We start from the raw sequence: 18,884 nt of genomic DNA on the forward strand, positions 1-18,884 counted from the left end.
CAAGGGGACTTCACTGGGGGACCTGGAACTAAGCAGTGCCGTGATCCCGAACAGAAGGCTTTCCAATGTCTGCTTCCACCCCACAGACGTTTACTTTAAAGAAGCAGCAAGTGTTCTCTTTTGGTTTAAATATGCCGAGTATTTCCAGCTGCCAGGCCACTCAAGTGTACAGGTGATGAAGTAATGGGTAGAGTTATAAAGGTTTTCTTGCTTCTCGTGCGACCATTTCATACAAGTCAGAGAGAGACTAACAATAGCACAGCTTGCTTGCATCATGCTTGTTACTAATATGCTTGCCAATTAATCCTGACATGGGAGCTTGGCAGGTTACCCCCAACCCAGTATTTTATCACCTCAGGGGGCCAACATTTGGACATTTCCTTGACATTTTATAATAATCAATCAACTTTTTTTAAAAGCAGAGCTTTCCACAGCAGACACCCATGAGCTCACGATCACCAGGCCCGAAGCCACCCATTGCCCAGGAGGTTCTGCTGTTGCTCTATCGATAATTACGCTTCTAGGCAGACTTTTGAAAGAAACAGTATATTCCTATTCCTTTCCTTTCAAGAGGGGGGAATCTGTCTCAAATGTTAAGACAGATTCTCCAATCCTCAAGAGTCTTCTCATGTTATTGTGTATTTAAAAATATTACAAGAGGACGCTTCTCAAGAGATGTGAACTTTAAGGCTGCCAAAGTCTCTGACTGTCTCCAGATCTATTACCAATGGATCCCAAGTTGGTTTAAGTCAGTTCTATTCTGAGTCATGTCACAGGCAGGCAGGGACAGACACCATTCTGGGATATTTCTAGGACCCCCTGGCAAATGGTAATTCATCTACAGCTAGGCAGGCACAAAGGAAAGCCAGACCCAGAGGATGAGCCTCCTGGGAGCCCTGTGCTGAGCAGAGCCCTAAATCAGCCAGAGGGACCATGTTCTCAGGGTGAAGGCCCTTCACTTGTCACTGCCAACCCCCAATCTATGGCCTCAAATTGTCTTTCAGCCATTCTTCATGTAGGTCACCCTAAAGAGGTCATCCAGCTACAAAACTCTTACTGGCAAATTCTCCCTACCCTGTGTCCCGGACTCGATGCCAGAAGCAGCCCTAAGAGGAGGGTGGGATTTAGATTCACTCCGTCACTCCCAGTGTTGCCCTTCAGCAGGACCTATGGTAGCATCCCCTTTCTTCTCGCCTGTCCTTTGCTTCCCCTCGCTCTGTGGGACCAGCCCATCCAAGATGGTTCCAGCTGAGTCCCTACCTCCTCAGTTCTCTCAGGTGAGAAGGGAAAGGATGCCTGCCATGTCTGCCCCACAGGGGTGCTCTGAGGAGAACGGGGCAGAGGAGACAGACATTGGCATTATGGAATACACTGCTTTCCACCTGCCAGCTCTGTCTCCCACCAGTGTACACCCCAGACCCCCATCCCAGAGCAAAGCCAGAGAGCACCATTCATCTTTGTAACAGCCTAGTCATGTGACCAACTGACTAAGGATCAGTCATCATGGAGACAGCCATTTCTGCACATAGTTCTGGAGCATCCCTTCTGCCTCTCTGCCTGAGCTCTAGCAGCTAGGAAATGCTCATGCTCATGGGACAAGAAGGACAAGAACTGTCACATCTGCTAAGACCCCAGTGCTCATACTCTCATTCGTGTCTCAGGTGTGAAGACTGGTTCAGTGAAACCCCTGAGACATCCTCTCCCAGATGCCAGATAGTTCCAAACTCCATGAAGTATCTATTACAAGGGAAAGACGTGTCCTCCCTCAGCCCCAGTCAATCCGATCTCTTCAGCCCTTTCAGCGGAGGAGTCAACAGAGATAGCTCTGAGATAAACATCACGCTATTATTTTAGCTTTGTCCCTCTATTTACAAAGCAGAGCTCCTATGCTAACATAGGGAGCGGAAAGGCATGGTTTCTGGGGAATGGAGCTCATGTGTGCCTCCGCGTTGCCAGGGCAACGGTGCAGCAGTACACAGAGTCCTCCTGGCAGGCAGGGTTGGCTGGGCGTATCTGTGTTGGAGGTGAGATGTGCATCACAAGAATCTGAGCCAGGAGCCGGGATGGGACGTGGAAAGGAACTGGAAGGCAGAGGACACATTTCATGGCTAACAGAGGAAGAGACCGGAATGTCACGGTTTCCAGTTTTCATCTGAGGTGTCACCTGGTTACCTCACCTGACCTTCTAAACTGTGGGCAAGGTGCATTTGGCCCATTAGGCCTCCTTCACTGAGAAGTGAATTTTTTGTTTTAGTTTCTGAATGCTCATGCCTATGCAGTTTCTAAGTCAGAGGGAACTTGATAAGGGCCTTAGGTGACACGTGAGTAACCTTTGTGTGTCTAAATGTGTACAGGACATACAGATGCAGGTTTGCTGAAGTGCAAGCCTCCGCTTCTTGATCAGAAAGCACTCTGGCTTCATCACCTTCCTCAGATTAGGATAGATGGCTGTTGTGTTTACTGACACTCGCATCTGAGGGTGGGAGACACAGAGCACAAAGGCTGACTGGGTGTGTGTGCGTCAGGCTGACTGGGTGTGTGTCAGTAGCATGCTGACTGTATGTGACTGCACTGGAAGGAGAATCAATAGAGCCAGTGACAGAGAAGAGAATGACCTGGTCATTTCAGACTTTAGGTCACCTCCACCAGGCTGGGAAACTCGACAAATAGCTTCTCTTCCTTCAGACTCAGGGCCCTGCTACAAAAGGGGGCATTAGATGCCACTGCCCACTCCCTGTGTGGCCTCCCAGCTCTGACACTCTACAGATGGGGATCTGGAGAAGGTAAGGGCTCAAAAGTGGTTCCAAAGTCCAAGGGACACTGGGCTCGACCATGAGCTCTGCATAAACTAGGCATGCTGGCTCATGTCCGCAACCCAACACTCCAGATGCAGAGGAATGAGGACAAGAAGTTCAAGGTTAGCCTTAGCTATATAACAAGTTCAAGGTCATTCAGGATACTCAAGACCCTGAAACAATCAGAACAGCAGCACATAACCTAAACATCCCTTTCCCCCAGTGGCAGAAGGCAGAAGCCACCCGCGTGGGGTTACCTTTTTCCTCAGCATACAGGAATGACCATGGACAAGTGACATTCTTGGATTCCCAGCACTGCTTCTGTGATCTACTAGCTCTGCAGACTTGAATAGAAACACCTTCCTGAAGCCTATGTCCTTAGATGGGAGAGCTAGACCACTATGTTACAGTAACTAACTTTCTCCCTGAGCTATCAGGAGAGCGCCCAAAGAGTCAACATACATAGGAATACCTGCAAACCTCCAAGGAACTAATGTCTTGTTGACAGTTGAATACTCCGTACAATGAGAACTCAATAAAACAACAGAAACGCCTGGAGCACTCCCAGTGGCTGGAGCACTCCCAGTGGCTGGAGCACTCCTTGGGCCTGGAGCACTCCCAGTGGCTGGAGCACTCCCTAGGTCTGGAGCACTCCCAGTGGCTGGAACACTCCTGGGCCTGGAGCACTCCCTGGATCTGGAATACTCCCTGTGACTGGAGCACTCCTGGGCCTGGAACACTCCCAGTGGCTGGAGCACTCCCAGTGGATGGAGCACTCCTTGGGCCTGGAGCACTCCCAGTGGTTGGAGCACTCCCTGGGTCTGGAGCACTCCCAGTGGCTGGAACACTCCTAGGCCTGGAACACTCCCTGGATCTGGAATACTCCCTGTGACTGGAGCACTCCTGGGCCTGGAACACTCCCAGTGGCTGGAGCACTCCCTGTGACTGGAGCACTCCTGGGCCTGGAGCACTCCCTGTGACTGGAGCACTCATGGCCCTGGAGCACTCCTTGGGCCTGGAGCAGAAACTTTCATGTTTATACTTTTCTTTTACTCAGGCATATCTGGGTTGTTCTGCCAGAAGTATCTTGATCACTGTCACTGAACTTTGGGCACACACAAGGTTTGCCATGGCACTCTTATACTAAAAAACCTGCTGCTGCTGCTGCTGCTGGTCCTTCTCCTCCTTCTCCTCCTCCTCTCCCTCCTCCTCCTCCTTCTTCTTTGCCTTGCAAATAACTAGTCTTTCTGCGACTCTACACAGCAGCTGGTAACGATGCCTTGCCTCTGATTTACCTTCAGAGGCAGTGAAACAATCCCTGGAGGTTTGAATGGCTGTAATGGCAACAAGCCAAGAACTCCCTCCATGTGATATGTTGTTGCCTTATCAAATACAGCATTGGCTACAAATATAGATAGCCAACTCAGTTCTACCATGCCCTGCCAAAAAAAACCACACCCCCAAAAATCAAAAACAAAAACAAAAAACTTAGCGGTCCATCTGCCCAGGCCCCTCATTTTACACACACTTTACCGAAGTCCTCACAAAGTGGCAGTAAGTCCCACGATTGTCTTCACTTGAAGATATCACATCTTCCAGATGCAAATCTGAAGAGATGGCTCAGTGGGCAAAGCACTAATGTGCTCACCACACACTTGAAGACCTGAGTGCATATTCCCAAAACCCATGTAAAGCTAGACACAGGTCATGCGTTGGTAATCCCAGCACCCTTATGAGGTAGGAGGCAGAGATGTGGATGGGTCAACCTTAGATGTGACAGGTCAATCCCAAAGCTACAAGTCTAGCTTACACAGAGCCAACCAGAGCCTTTGTCTCAAACACAGGGAAGAAAGCTGACATCAAGGTTGTGCTCTGACATCCACACCACACATGGGCTCCCGCATCATACATATGAACATGTGTGTACATAGGGGGCGGGGATTTCAAATCTGAGTAGCACCTTTTGAACAACGAGCACTTGTCCCCCCAGAAGTCAGCTCTGATAGGAAACCGAGACCCACTTCTTACCTGCAAATTTGCACAAGGTGGTAAAACGTGTGTGGGGATCTCATTCTCAGACCCCACTGGACCTAGAGGCTTGTTCTTGACCCGGAAGGCAGTGGTAGTCGTGGCAGTGGTGGTCTGGACTGGGGGGGGTGGCTGCCACATGGTCACATCCGAGCCATTGCCAAAGGCTTGAATTGCATTTTCTGTGGTGGAACAAAAGGAAATCCCATTTCAGAGGCAAGCAAAGCATAACAGGCAGGATGCTCACAGTCAAAGACCTACCCCTCCCCTCCCCCGGCCCCTACCCTAACCCCACCCCCCATCCCACCATCCACCCACTCAGCCAGCCACCTCTCCACACATCTACCTAACTGTTCCTGAGAGCCAGTCTTTGGATCAGGTACTCAGAAATCCATCCACTCATTAAACCCTGAGCAAGACACGTAGTCTACCATGAGCACAGCAAGAACATATTGCCAGCCCTCTGAAGGTCAGCCTGAGACTCAGAAGTAACATCACAGCTACATAATTTTCCAAGAAAAAAAAAATCATCCTTACACTGTGTAAGAACTCTATACCAAATGGAAATTAACCAGTGGGGTTTTCTTTACCCTGAAGCTGGGCAATGCTAACACTCGCCCTCACTTGGCAGGAGAATGCAGCCACTTTCTTAAGAAGAAAAATCTACCTCAAACCTCATCAATATCTATGAAAATTTAAGTATGATTATTTTTCTCCTTTCTCCTTCCAGACTTCCAAACAAAATCTGCATAATTAGATAGGCACAGCCCTGTCTAAATGAAAAGTTTGAAACGTGAAACTTTCAAAGCTTATTATAATTTCATGGGATTAGATTGTTTTTATGGCAAGAGTAAATTGGTTGTGTGTTGTTCCCTTCCCAAAATGAATAAAAAACAGTTTTTAATCAGGTCTTCGGGGATTTGCCCTGGATTTAGGATTTTTTTTTTTATTTCATATTCATTGTATAAGAAATCAGACTCCTTCATTTGGGACCCAAAAGTGCAAATTGCTAATACATGACACTTACTTGGCACTTTCGGTATGTAAGACAGAGTAACTGAACCCTAATTTTTCTCTCAGAAGTGACACTTTGTTTCAAAATTGTCATCCTTCCCGTTTAGCAAAATTGGAAGCTTGTTTTCCACAACTGTACACTGGAAGGGGTGGGGCTCTGTAAGAGACATTGTCCAAATAATACGAATGCAGCTTCATGCTTCTTGCTAGACTCTGTGCTTTAAGTGCTTCATAGATCCTTGAGGAAGGCAAACCTGTCGACCAGGTTCTGTAAGGGATCTCAGGACAAGAACTCAGGGCTCTGCTTTTCCTTGTTAGATGCAGGGACTCATGAGAGAGCTGCCATTTATGAAGACTACCCTTGCTTTCCCACTGAAATGTTCCCAACGTAACTAAGTGCCAGGTATGGCTCCATGTACTAAGCATAAGGTTGATCAGCAGTGACAGCTACATAAGACCAAAGCTGCATCCCCAAGCAGAACTCTGACCAGAAAGGCCAAAAGGCAAAACCTACCATGCATGGGCAGTGTTAAGTGCCAGGAGAAAGGAGGCTGGGGTCAAGATAAAGTGGACCAGGGATGCTGGGGAGGATACAAGTCTGTCTCTCCTCCCTTTTCCCCTTAGTCTTCTCTCTCTCCTGCACCTCAGCCATGCACTTGGCTTTAAAATGATCATTTCCCATCCCAAACTATAATGAAATAACCAACTGTAGCTGTGCTCACAGGAGGGGAATCTGAGAGAGGCCTGGCTAACTGGAAGAAAGAGGTTTACATGCTTGAGTCACATTCAAGGGACTGTAACAGCTTCTACTCCAGGGTAAGACATTGCATTTGCAGCTCTGTGCCCCATCCAAACTAGGATAAATGGAATGATTATGAAAACTTTTGGCTGGCTTTGGCATTTGTTTTTATTTAAAAGTCATTAATAAGACCATTATCCCCTTTACTACAATGCTGCCAAAGAGGGACAACTTTAATGTCTCTCTGAGGAACAAAGTTTTCATTGCTTTATTTTTGCTACAACTTGTGAGAGGAAAATGCATAAAAAGATCCAAGCATAACATGGTGGTACACCCAATATTTACACAAATGCCTCTTTATGTATTTATGGCCCATTGTGTAGGTTCAACACTACCTAAGAACTCAAAAGTCCATTTTTTTTTTTTTTTTTTTAGGAAAATCAAGGTGATGGAGCTGAACTGTTTGAAGCACAGATCAAGCAAGCTGGGTTTTACTTTTCCATGGAGGACATGATGGGGAAATTTTAGTGAAATCCCCATGAGATGTTTTCCATATAGTCATCAAATCACTTGCTAATTCTTCAAAAACCAGTCAGCATATATCATCATGCAGAATTTATCACTTGAGGACAAAGTTCTTCAAGGGCATGGTTAAACCTCGATACTTGCCACTAAAAGTCAGACCTGGCCCCTGATGTCCAAGATTACACTCCTGACAACTGGTCCTTCAATATCAGTCATGAACAATGTCTTTGGGAGTCAGGATGCTGCACAATGATCCAAGCTCTGCATCCTAACTCTACCGCTCAGGGTCTGAGATGACACTACTCTTTTACTAGGCTATCCTATGGATATAACACTTGCATCCCCTAGGGTTCTCGTGTGGAGTAAGGAAAATCAAACTGTATGAACTCCATATCCCTTCCAACATGAGCTGTGTCTCAGCTGGAGAGTCATCCAGACAAATATGGCTGACTGTCATGGAGTCGTATGGGAAGGAGATCTGGTGTTCCGCTTTTTTAAGTTTTTCTAACAGATGCCTATGGCTCACATATGTACATCCCTGTTCCTTTGTCAAGCATGATTCCAAATTACCTAAAGAGTGCCACAGCAGTAGCCAGCCCTATTCCCAAGAGCAGTACCCTCCTTACAAAGGCTCATCTTTCAACTCCAAGATAACCCATCCTGAGTATCCCTGCTGCATGGCCAGATTCCCCAATCAGGATAGATCCACTGCTTCTAGCCGAGCCAGTCCTGATAATGTAAGGAGGTGTGGATTTTAACACTCTAGTTTCCTATAAGAGTCCTCGGAGGCCTGTCCTGTGCACTCAGTTGAGCTTTTCACATTGTAAATATTTACCAGGTTTTCAGAACCTGGGAATGGACTCTCCACTGGCTGCCAAGATCAGAATTTGATCTGTGGGTAGAGGCGTTCTTTCCCACGCGACACACCCTTGGTTATTTGACTCTCTTGTTCTTTCCCATAGGCCTTTGGGACCACAGTCTTGGCAGGACCCAATCCATCACTTGTGTGGCTCCCTGCTGTGTCACTGAGTGTGCAAGAGAAGCAAGTGTCCACCAGCCATCAGGAAAGGGACGGAGAGAGGGAAGGAAAGGGAGGACATAGCAAACAGACAGAGCTTTCGCTCAAAGAGGAAAACATGGATGCATTGGCATTCATCTCACTAAAAAACAAAACAAAACAACTCACTGAGACACGTATTGTCCTTAAAAAAATTCAGAAATTTCAAGCAGTCTTCCAGGTCATTACCACTGTTGCTGCAATCACACCACGGAGCCACACTGAGGCTGCTGGAGTCTATGTAGTTGGGAGTCATGACTGTGCCTGGAAGAGAAAAAGATAAAGCATGTTGCCCTCCTGTGTTGACAGGGACATTGCTGTGGCCTAAAAAAAGAAACAAATGTTGCTCCGACAGTAGAAATGTCACAGCTAATCACAAACGCCATGGTTGCTGGGCGGGGAATTATGTTAAGCGGTGCACTTTCTTGGCAATTTATCTTGAGCACATAAAATAATTTATACATCTACTTAAAAAAATTATGAGCAAACTCCTTGGGCTGTATTTAGGGTATTTTCTTCCTGCACAAATGGTATGGATGTCATGGAGAAGGTGAGAATTAGCTTAGAATCTTCGAGATGCCAAATCCCTTGCATTTTCTTGAAAATGTCATTAATCTTCATAAATGGAGAGTACTGAGCGCACGTATCTTAAGAATTCTTTTATGTTTTTAACACAGTTTCCTTGGAGGCAAGTGGCTTCTTTAGAGTAACACAGGGAACTGCAGATGCCTCCAATGAGGTCACCACATCCTAAATGTCTTCAAATGTGTATAAAGAGGCTGCCATTCCCCTGATTCTCAACTGATTAAAATAAAGTTGTTCATAGTAGAAAGAGATGAAGATAAAGTGTGGGTGTATAGCTCAGTTGTCCAATCTATAGCGCCACATAAGCCAAGTGTGGTGGTGCAAATCTGTAATCCCAGAACTTAGCAGCTGGAGGCAGATGAGTTCAAGGTCATCCTCAACTACAAAGAAAATCTGAGGCCAGTGGGCTCTGTGAGACCTTATCAAGAGAAGAAGAGAGAATTCAGGGAAGGAAGGAAAGAGGAATGAACAAAGAAAACCAAACCAAACTAAACAAACACACGCAGTGGAACTCCTCCATCAAGTACTGTCTATGGATCCGCAATGGTTCCCACAGAGATGATGTGTGGGCCTTCCCGCTTATGACTTGTGGTTTTTCTGTTGAGTTCTCCACTGGGAGACATACACAATGCATTTATACTTAATACATTCCAAATGTCTCCTCCTGGGTGGCTCATACCAGGCAATGCCCATGGATGCCAAGAACTTTCTGTTCCTGGTTGCTTTTGTGGAAGAAGAAGTAGGTGGTCAGAAATCCAGAGGATGAGTTTAACTACAAATAAAACAATAGTTTTTGGAAACTCTTCTGGGGTCGAGGGCATATTGTTCTGACCCTACTGGTCTACTACTATTTTTTAAAAAACTCAAATCTCATTATTATCATAAGAATTTTCATCTGCACTTTACACAGAGAGAGAGATCTAATTCACCTGACACTGGGAACAGAGTGGAGAGGTCAAAGCTATTGCACTTCTGATGGCAGTGGATCTCTTGCATGTGGAAAGGCAGGAGCAAGCTTTGCACAGAAGTTAGGAGCAGCTGGCTCAGAAAGCCATGTAGAAGAAGAGATACAGACCCAGGAAATACTCTTTGGCCAGCACAACACACTCTGTCTACCATCCATCCATTGCCTCCACTTCATCATCCTCAGGCACATAAGGTTTGCCAAGCCTGGGAATGATCTCACAGAAATGCTGGCAGTACCTCCTCGCCTTGGCGGCTCACCGGGGAGTTAATGAGCATGAACTCCTGGAAGGAAGCAGACTGAAGTAGTAACAATGACTCCATCTGCAGAGACCTAACACTGTCTCCCAGGAGCAGCCCTGGTTTTATTTTTCCTTTTTTTTTTTTAATGTTTTATTCTTTTTAAACAGTGCATATGTCTTAATTGCTCTTGTTATTTTCTCCAACTCCATAATTTCTAGGTGGAGACTAAGATCTTTGTTAGGGAGACCATGACTACATTTCTGCCGTTCTGACTTAAGGAGGGCATATACACTTGTTGGCTGGAGCCACAGAAATGGTACATCCCTGGAGGAACTGGGGCAGGACTATTAAAGGTGTTACATGTGGGAGCACAGGTATCCTTTTAAAAAGCTGGGAGTGGCTGGGGCCTTTTGCATTGCACACTCACTCAATGGAACCAACGACTCTCACTGGAGACATTCTGGTGATGAGGTTGTTAGCTTGTGTTGTCATTCTAGATGGGAGGGTCTCCCTGCTGGTGATGTGTACGATCCTGTCACAGACGCTTGGAAGGAGATGCCACCAAGCCACAGCTGTGTGACAGCTGTGATTTATCTCACCTTCCACAGCCTTCACTGTTAAGTTCCTTCTCAAATGCCAACTATGATGGAGCTCTGAGAGAGAAGCTTCAGCTGACACACAAGGACAGCTACCTTTCATCTTGCAACGTTGGGGCAGCCACCTTTCTCCCTGCCAGCCCTGTTTACCCAAGATGTAAGTCTGCCTCTTTCTGGATGTTTCCCCAAGGAGTGTGATTTAATTTTACTATTCTCCTGAATGTGGAGCATATGGCTAGCCTGGTGCCACAAGCCTCCCAAGCTAGAAAACACATTTTCTGCTTTCAGTTATTTACAAGGAAAATAATTCTACACAATCCCATGCACATCAGGATGCAAAAGGCCAAGAATAACATTGGCAAGGAGCGCCTCTCAGTATTGGGGGGTTCATTTCCAGGGGGCCATTTCTTGGAGACAGTTTCTTGGATTTCCAAGTTCCTTCTTCCCAAATTCAATTAACTTTGTTTGACTTGTTTTCTTCTTCTAATACACATGCAAGCAACCCCTGCTTTTGTTGTATGTGGTCAGTTCCCCAATGTAGATGCTTAACTTTCTTTAAAATCTATAGCCTTCCTGGCCCCTTAATAGCCCAGCTTCTCTCTTCTCTGGCATGTTTCCTTCCTTCCTTCCTTCCTTCCTTCCTTCCTTCCTTCCTTCCTTCCTTCCTGCCTGCCTGCCTCCCTCCCTCCCTTCCTTCCTCCCTCCCTTCCTTCCTCCCTCCCTTCCTTCCATCCTTCCTTCCTTCCGGCTAACTTCAAAACTCGAGAACAAAGTCTACTGGGAAATTTTCTCTTGTGCAGACACTGCGTGCTGCCTTAAGTAGATGTGTAATCCAGATTTCTCTGCCATTCCCTCCCTCCCCGGTCTTACCAATCAGTCCCGAGTAAGCCAGGAGGCAGTCGGCGTAGTTCTCCTTAAGACAGTTGCTGACAGACCTTGACTCCGGCTGGCAGTTGGTAAAAAAATCTGCAAGGCGAGATCTGCAACAGAAAAGGGGTTGCGGGGAGATACTTAAAATACCCCAGGCCTCTGAATTGGGAGGACAGATGAGGGGAGAGGCTGGTAAGAACCTCAGGGGTGTGGCTGGTGAGAGGAGCAACTTCCCATGGTTCATAGCACAGGTGGCAACTGTGGTTGCTGACACTTAGTTGTGTACTTCAAAACAGTAGGTAGAGAGGATTTTGGATGTTCACAGTACAAAGGCATGATACATTTCTGGGACAATGAACACACCAATTAGCCAATACTGCACATGTACATGGATTAAAACATCATCTCACTGTCCATAAATATGTATGATATATTATGTGTCTATAACAAATGGACAGTATACACGAAGAGAGAAGAAAACATTAAGCCTTTGGACAGACATTACAATAACTCCTTCGGCAATATGCTTCTCTACACTTATTCTCTTTCTCTCTCCCTCACTACCCACTACATGCCCACCCACACACATGCTTGTGTGCGAACACACACACACACACACACACATACACACAAGATACAGGTGATTCGTTCCTTTATTCAATCCCCCACCCAGCACTCCCCCACCCTTCATCTACCTGTCTGTGCCTGCTTGTTTGGACAGGAATCTTCAGGGTCTATAACTGGAGAAATCTAGAGGCTTTGAAGTTTCCATTCAATATTTATTTCTGACTAGACTTATTTGCATCTTTAGGAAATATGCTTCTCTACACTCTCACCGGAGATCCACACTGGGAAAATATTTACTTTATACAGAAACATGTTCCTGGCATCAAAATTGGATCCTACAGCCCATCTGCTCCCATAATTCCTAGAGCTTTGCAATATGCATGCTTCTGTCTCCCGAGTCTTTTCTCATCCCTACACCCCACGTACTAAAGAGCTGGTTTTTCTGGGAGCAAAGGGAAATCCAAGAGAGGTGGGCAAAGATGCCTGTGGCTCAGTGCCTTGTCTGCAGGGCCCTTTGGCCAAGATGTGGCTATTAGAACTCTGAGAACTCTACAGAGGAGTGTGGGATTCATTGGGAAGCCCTGAGCGGTGGTGAAGGAGGAGAGACACAGAAGCAAATGAAGGGAAGTCATCGACTCGATGGTCTGAAGAGGAAGAGGACTGGTTTTACTCATAGGGCTGTTTTAAGATATTAAGGGGATATTGTTGGGGAAATCCTGAATAAGAAATGGCCTCTGGTAAGATCATCTTGGCATGTTTCAGCTAAGATCAGCGGCCATGTTTCTATGGGAGAACATGGTGAACTTGGAGATGTATGTTACCCAGCAACTCGGTAGACAACGGGCACCCGTCTCTGTTGGCACCGCTCACTCTGGTTGGCTGCTGACATGCTCAGGGCTCATCCTACCATCTTTCTGAGAGAGAAGTTATAAATCATAGCTTCATCTATAAGCAGGCCTGAGTTTGCTCCACTGAGGTGAGCAGGGCTGTAGGGAGTTAGAGGTTTGCAAAGGCTCAATTTCTTCTAGGTTTTGAGGTTGTCAATGTTTGCTTTGTTTCTGAAATAAAGTCTTGCTATGTAGTACAGGCTGTCCTCAAACTTGCAATCCTCCTGCCTCAGCCTCCCAATTCTAGGATTATAGGTATATGAAGTACTATGCCTAGAACCTTTCCTACCATTTTAACTAGAGAAGGCACAGGAAGGACTGGCCAGTGGTCAAAGCTCACAGTATACTGCAAGGGCTCTCTGTTCTAGGAGGCAGGCTCATCGCAGGGGTCTGGGCACAGGTGCTGGGATTTGCCTCGTTTTCTCTACATAGCACCAAAACCTTTTGCAAAGCCTCTAGACCACTTCTGGACCAGGGCCACTGGCTAAGCTAAGAGGCTCAGCAAACCACCACTTCCCCATTCGGTGAGACTGAACATGTGTGAATACTGGGAACACAAGCACAGCCAAGGCTTGGCAGCACCCTGTCCTACTAAACACACAGAATGGCAAAAGATCTGGGCATTTCTACAGTCTTGCTAAAGAATTTCTTTTCTGTAGGAAATCCCTAAAGATACCCCAGGCTTACTCAACTGGATCCAATGGCATTCAGCTCGAATGGAGTGTTAATTTCAGAAAAAAATAGTTTCTGGTCATGAAAGTTAATGATCTAATGGTTTCTAACTCTGCAAAGCCCACCTCCACCTCAGACAGCTCTACACAGACCCTGGCTGGTAGTGGTGGCTGGTTGAACAATGCTCTGACCTGGTGACCCCTCCTGCCCACCTACCCTTGGATGTGTCTGAGTCTCTAGAGAATACTCTTAACTGATGCCAAAGCATGTGCCCAAAGAGCAGCTATGGAACACAGAGTGGAGCACAATGGAAGACCACACCGTCAGTGCACAGGAGGGTGGTTAGGGGAGCTTTTCTCGGCTCACTCCCCCTTCCATTCTTGGGAGTCTTCTGAACTTTAAATGTATTCCTTGTCTAACCTAAATGATATGATTTTCCTCCATCTTTTCTCCAGGCAGTCGCCAGGATTTTCACCTAATTTGTGTTATATGTTTCCTCTTAAACTCGAATGAGGCTGTCCTCAAGCTTCCTTCTGAATCTGCTTTTAAATTCTTTTGTTAATGAGACCTATAATCCCAAAGGGAACCTCCGGGTCCCTAGTAACAAGACCAATGCATCATGGGCAAAGAATTTTGGAGTCCAGGTGAGTTCAAGGTCACTGTCGTAGCACCCACACGTCTGGTTCTAGTAGGTCTGCTCCACACTGATTCTTCACACTCACACTTGGAGACAAGATGGTCACATGAGGAGACGTCCATTATAAAGGACGGAAGCTGAAGTACGAGTTCCATTCAGTAGTGTGCTGGAGGCAGCTCATTATGGGTGGGTGGGGATTGTGAGGAATTGTGGGAGCCACTTGACATTAGAGTAGCAGTCTGAAAATACCACAACAAGAGTATTTATACTGTACTAGTCACCAAACGCTATAAAGCAGGCTGTTCTTGGATGATAAATGAACACCATGTTGAAGAAGCATGAGGATGTGGTTGATCCTAAGGATAAAGCCTGGGTTGTATCTTGGATGTCCAGTCTCAGACTCTGGGCCAGGCTTCTACTTGCCAACTGCAGCATTACAGCTACAGCTACAGCCCAATCCTTAGTATTTTCCAAAGAAAGACGAGTTATTCCTCTGTAACATCTCTCCCCATCGCAGACCTCTGAGACCTCAGGTGTTGTTGAGTGATGGTGATCAGCCGCCCAACAGTTCCAGCTCAGAGACTAACGCTATGGTCTCGGTGCTTCTGATATAATGATGAGAACGACCTTGTCTTTAGCTTAATCTGACCAGAAGCCATAAAAAAAAACAGGTAGAGGATTCTGAAAATAACTTGGCTAGTTCTTGTTTATTTTGTTGATTTGAGACAGGGTCTTATGTAGTAGCCCAGGCAGGGCTCAACTGGATATGTAGCTAAGAATGACCTTGAACTCTTAATCCCCCTGTCTCCACTTCCTAAAGTTCAATCCCCCTGCCTCCACTTCCTAATTGCTGGGAGAACAGGAAGTCCTTGAAAGCTGTTAAGAAAGGCTGCTAAGAAAAGTAAAACCAAAGACAAATGAAGAATTTAATAAACAGCTTTACAAATGACCTAGTTTTTTCCTTGCAACTCTAAGGAGGTAGATATTTTGTTGTTTTAAGTTTTGACTTTATTTATTTATTTTTAATGTTTTAATTAACATGCAAAGTAACAGGTTTCCCTGTGGTATTTCATAACACTTGGTTTGAGCCCATTCCCCTCACACACTCTGTCTTTCTACCATCTCTCTGCCCTGCCTCCCACCTCATATCCTAATCCTAACTTTATACTTAAATAAAAATAGGTCTGCATTTTAGAGGAAAACAGGGAACAACAGAATGTGGATTTTAAGAGTCCACACTAACCCATGGCTGCAATGGCTTCAGGAAAATATGCTGTCCCTACTGAGACAGAAGGAGGCACACACATCAGGGAGAGGCTGTGTCAGGCAGAGGCCAGCACCATCTTACCATGTTTACTATAATTCCAGGGTAACAGTTAAGAAGGATTTGTTTGCACGTGCTGGGTGTCCCGTTATGTGCTCAATATGTAGTCATGCTCTCAACGCTCACTACAACCTTACTGACAGCAAGAACCCCACTATTTAGATGAGGAGCCTGAGACAGAGAGGTCAGTGTGGACCCTTCCGAGTTATGGAACGCCATGGCTGGAGTTGGGGGATGGCCAGAATCCATCCAGCTCCCGCACCAGGGAGGACCCTCAACCATTACACTAAGCACATACCTTGCCAGAGGCTCTGCTAAGCATTTCAGCTAAGATGGGGGAAGATATGAGATGCAGGTAAGCCTGGAAGTGAAAATATTCAATGAACTGAGTTTAGATTTTGTCCTAAAGGCTTGGGAAGGACTTTAAACTGACACGTCTACACGATCAGATGTGTTAGAAAGACTCTTGCTCGGATCTCCCAGCTGCTCAGCAAAGATCTGCTTAGGACCTATGTGTACCCACGTAGCTTGAGAAGTGATGGGGCACACAGCATGCAGCTGAGGGCAGTGTGTGTGTGTGTGTGTGTGTGTGTGTGTGTGTGTGTGTTCCCAGGAGAATCACAGCAAAGCACTGAGGGGGAGGGAGAAATATAAAAGGAGAGAATGTGACAAAGTGGCAGTCAACAAGCACGAAAGAGATGGCAGGCTACAGAAAGGCTCAGAGTGTGGATAAGTCATCAGAAAATAGTGTTGGGGTGGGTTTGTAGCTGTGGCTCTTCCAAGTACGTGTGTCCTGAGAAGTCAAGTTTTGATAGGTGGTTGGATCACGGGCTCTCAGCCCAGCAACCATCCACCGCCTGAGCGCCTATTGTATGCACAGCTCCAGCATCCAGCAGCCCTCGGATACCACTCACACACACACCTCTTCTGCTCACCCAGGGTTGTGAATCATTCTGTAATTGTCTTTGGTGGTTTTCCTGCCTGGAGTGCTGTGATCTAAACAAAGACCTGCAAATGTCCAGCATGGGGCTAACAAAGAAACTCCATGGTTGGATTTCTTCTGGAGACACGAAATCTCCATGACTACAGCAGTGATGAGCACTGATTGTTTTTCTCTGTGAAAATGAAGAGGAAATGAATAGATGCTAATGTAGAAATGTATCGCCCTCGGTCACAGAAAAACCTCCACCCTCAAAGAAGAAGGGGCTGGCAAAACCAGTGGGCCCCTCAGAAAACCTGAGAAACGGTGATGGATGCAGGGAAAAGCATTTTAAAGGGAACAGGCTGCTAGCTGTCAATAGAGACATGATCATAATGACAGTCTTCAAGCATCCCCTTGATGGTCTTGGGACAGTGAGCAGAGCGATCATTTACCTACATTTTCTGTGACTTTTAGGAAAAAATCATGTTATAAAGCATAGGCAAATATGTACCAGCAAGACTGGTGTAACATCTCCCAGATTACTGTAGCCTCTAACTGGTTTTCCTGGAGAGATGCATGAATGAGAGCCATGTGGCTGGTGGTGCTAAGCCTGGGTGAGGAACTCTGATCCTGAGCAGATTCCTCACTAAGCACAGCAGCTAAGCACGATGCTTAACATCTTAGCCCCGGGGCGGGGGGTGTTCCTTCCACAAGCCTAAGAAATGCAGTGTGTGGGACACAAGGCTGCCTACAACAAGCAGCAAGGACTACTTCTTGTTCTTCAAGGGTTACTGTTCTTGTTATCTGAGTCTCATTCTGCCATTAACCATGATTTTAGTGTCAAAACACCAGGTTTCCTTGGAGGGTACAGAAGAAGAGTTCTCTTAAGGGCGCCTTGTCTAACTCATAAGGCAACAGAGGCTCGAGCACCCAGAGTGGTGGCCACCCATGGTATCCTTTGGAGAAGGAACCATCATGTGTCTGTAGAAGCTCTGTAGGGGGGAAGTACAGATAGATTTCTTTCCCCTGGGGTCTTGAAATCATCTAGCATAAACTTGTTCTTCATGCTTTGTCTTCATGTTCCCCTGCTCCTTTAAAGGTGGCAGTGAGATATCATGAAGGACCATGTGGGGGCATGGTATGCACATAAGAGAAGGTAACCCTATCTATGAATCACCACTCTTTTGGTTCTTTGGACCCTGCCAGAATCCATGTAGTATTGAAGGATTTGATTATCCAATGAAATCTGGTCTTAGGGCTTCTATTCCTGCACAAACATCATAACCAAGAAGCAAGTTGGGGAGGAAAGGGTTTATTCAGCTTACACTTCAACATTGCTGTTCATCACCAAAGGAAGTCAGGACTGGATCTCAAGGAGGTCAGGAAGTAGAAGCTGATGCAGAGGCCATGGAGGGATGTTCCTTGCTGGCTTGCCTCCCCTGACTCAGCTTGCCTTCTTATAGAACCCAGGGCCATCAGCCCAGGGATGGCACCACCCACAATGGGCCCTTCTACCCTTGATCACTAATTGAGAAAACGCTTACAGCTGGATCTCATAGAGGCATTTCCTCAAGGGAGGCTCCTTTCTCTGTGATAACTCTAGTTTGTGTCAAGTTGACACACAAAACCAGCCAGTACATCTGGTAAAATGCTTGTCTGGTATAATTGGAGGCCTAGCTTTGACCTCCAGTATAAAATCGGTTGTAGTAGCAAATGCCTACAATCCCAGCACATGGGACATGGAGGCAGGAGTTCAAGATCATCTTCAGCTTCACACTGAGTTTGAGGCCAGCCTGGCCTACTTGAGAACCTAAGGAGAGTGGGCAGTGGAAGACGAGAGATTTTCTGGAAAGCTTTAAACATTAGGCCTTTCCATGTCTGGGACTTGGTTCAGATCACTTGCCCTATGGGAAGCTTTCGAATGAGTGTGGTGATAGAAGGCTCTCTGTTGTAGGAACATCTCTCTGATCCACAAGTCCCTCTATGATCCCTTAGCCTGTGGTTAGACTTCTCCTAATCTTGTCTTTTTTTTTTTTTCCACTTGGAAGACAGGGCCATTGCCATGGAGCCATCTTACATGGCTCCTGAAAATATTCAGGGCCAATGCTATGAAGCCATCTTACATGGCTCCTGAGAAAGTTAACAGCAGTTACCCAGAGTTGTAGACTGCCTGACTCTGGCCGCTCAATACAGTGTGTTCTCATCAGTTCATCCTTGTCGGAGTTCCCAGATAACCCCAGTGTAAAATGTTTGCCTTAAAAACATACAGCAAGGGCTGGAGAGATGGCTCAGTGGTTAAGAACTCTGGCTGCTCTTCCAGAGGTCCTGAGTTCAGTTCCCAGCAACCACATGGTGGCTCACAACCATCTGTAATGGGATCTGATGCCCTCTTCTGGTGTGTTTGATGATAGTGACAGTGTATTCGTATACACATAATAAATAAATCTTAAAAGGAGGAGG

At 46.2% G+C, this 18,884-nt stretch overlaps 1 protein-coding gene across 4 annotated transcripts in view; it reads right to left on the reverse strand.

Moving 5' to 3' along the window:
- Positions 1 to 18,884, reverse strand: part of Gfra1 (GDNF family receptor alpha 1) — a 220,214-nt gene that overhangs the window by 23,642 nt on the left and 177,688 nt on the right. For all 4 annotated transcript variants that reach the window (XM_031390836.1, XM_031390835.1, XM_031390834.1 and 1 more), the window contains 3 exons: positions 11,416 to 11,525; positions 8,288 to 8,422; positions 4,824 to 5,005 (listed from right to left, as the gene is read on the reverse strand). In XM_031390836.1, coding sequence (XP_031246696.1) covers positions 4,824 to 5,005; positions 8,288 to 8,422; positions 11,416 to 11,525 — 427 coding nt within the window. The remainder of the gene's footprint in view (positions 1 to 4,823; positions 5,006 to 8,287; positions 8,423 to 11,415; positions 11,526 to 18,884) is intronic.

The sequence above is a fragment of the Mastomys coucha genome, unplaced genomic scaffold, assembly GCF_008632895.1.
Source record: "Mastomys coucha isolate ucsf_1 unplaced genomic scaffold, UCSF_Mcou_1 pScaffold21, whole genome shotgun sequence".
Taxonomy (NCBI): domain Eukaryota; kingdom Metazoa; phylum Chordata; class Mammalia; order Rodentia; family Muridae; genus Mastomys; species Mastomys coucha.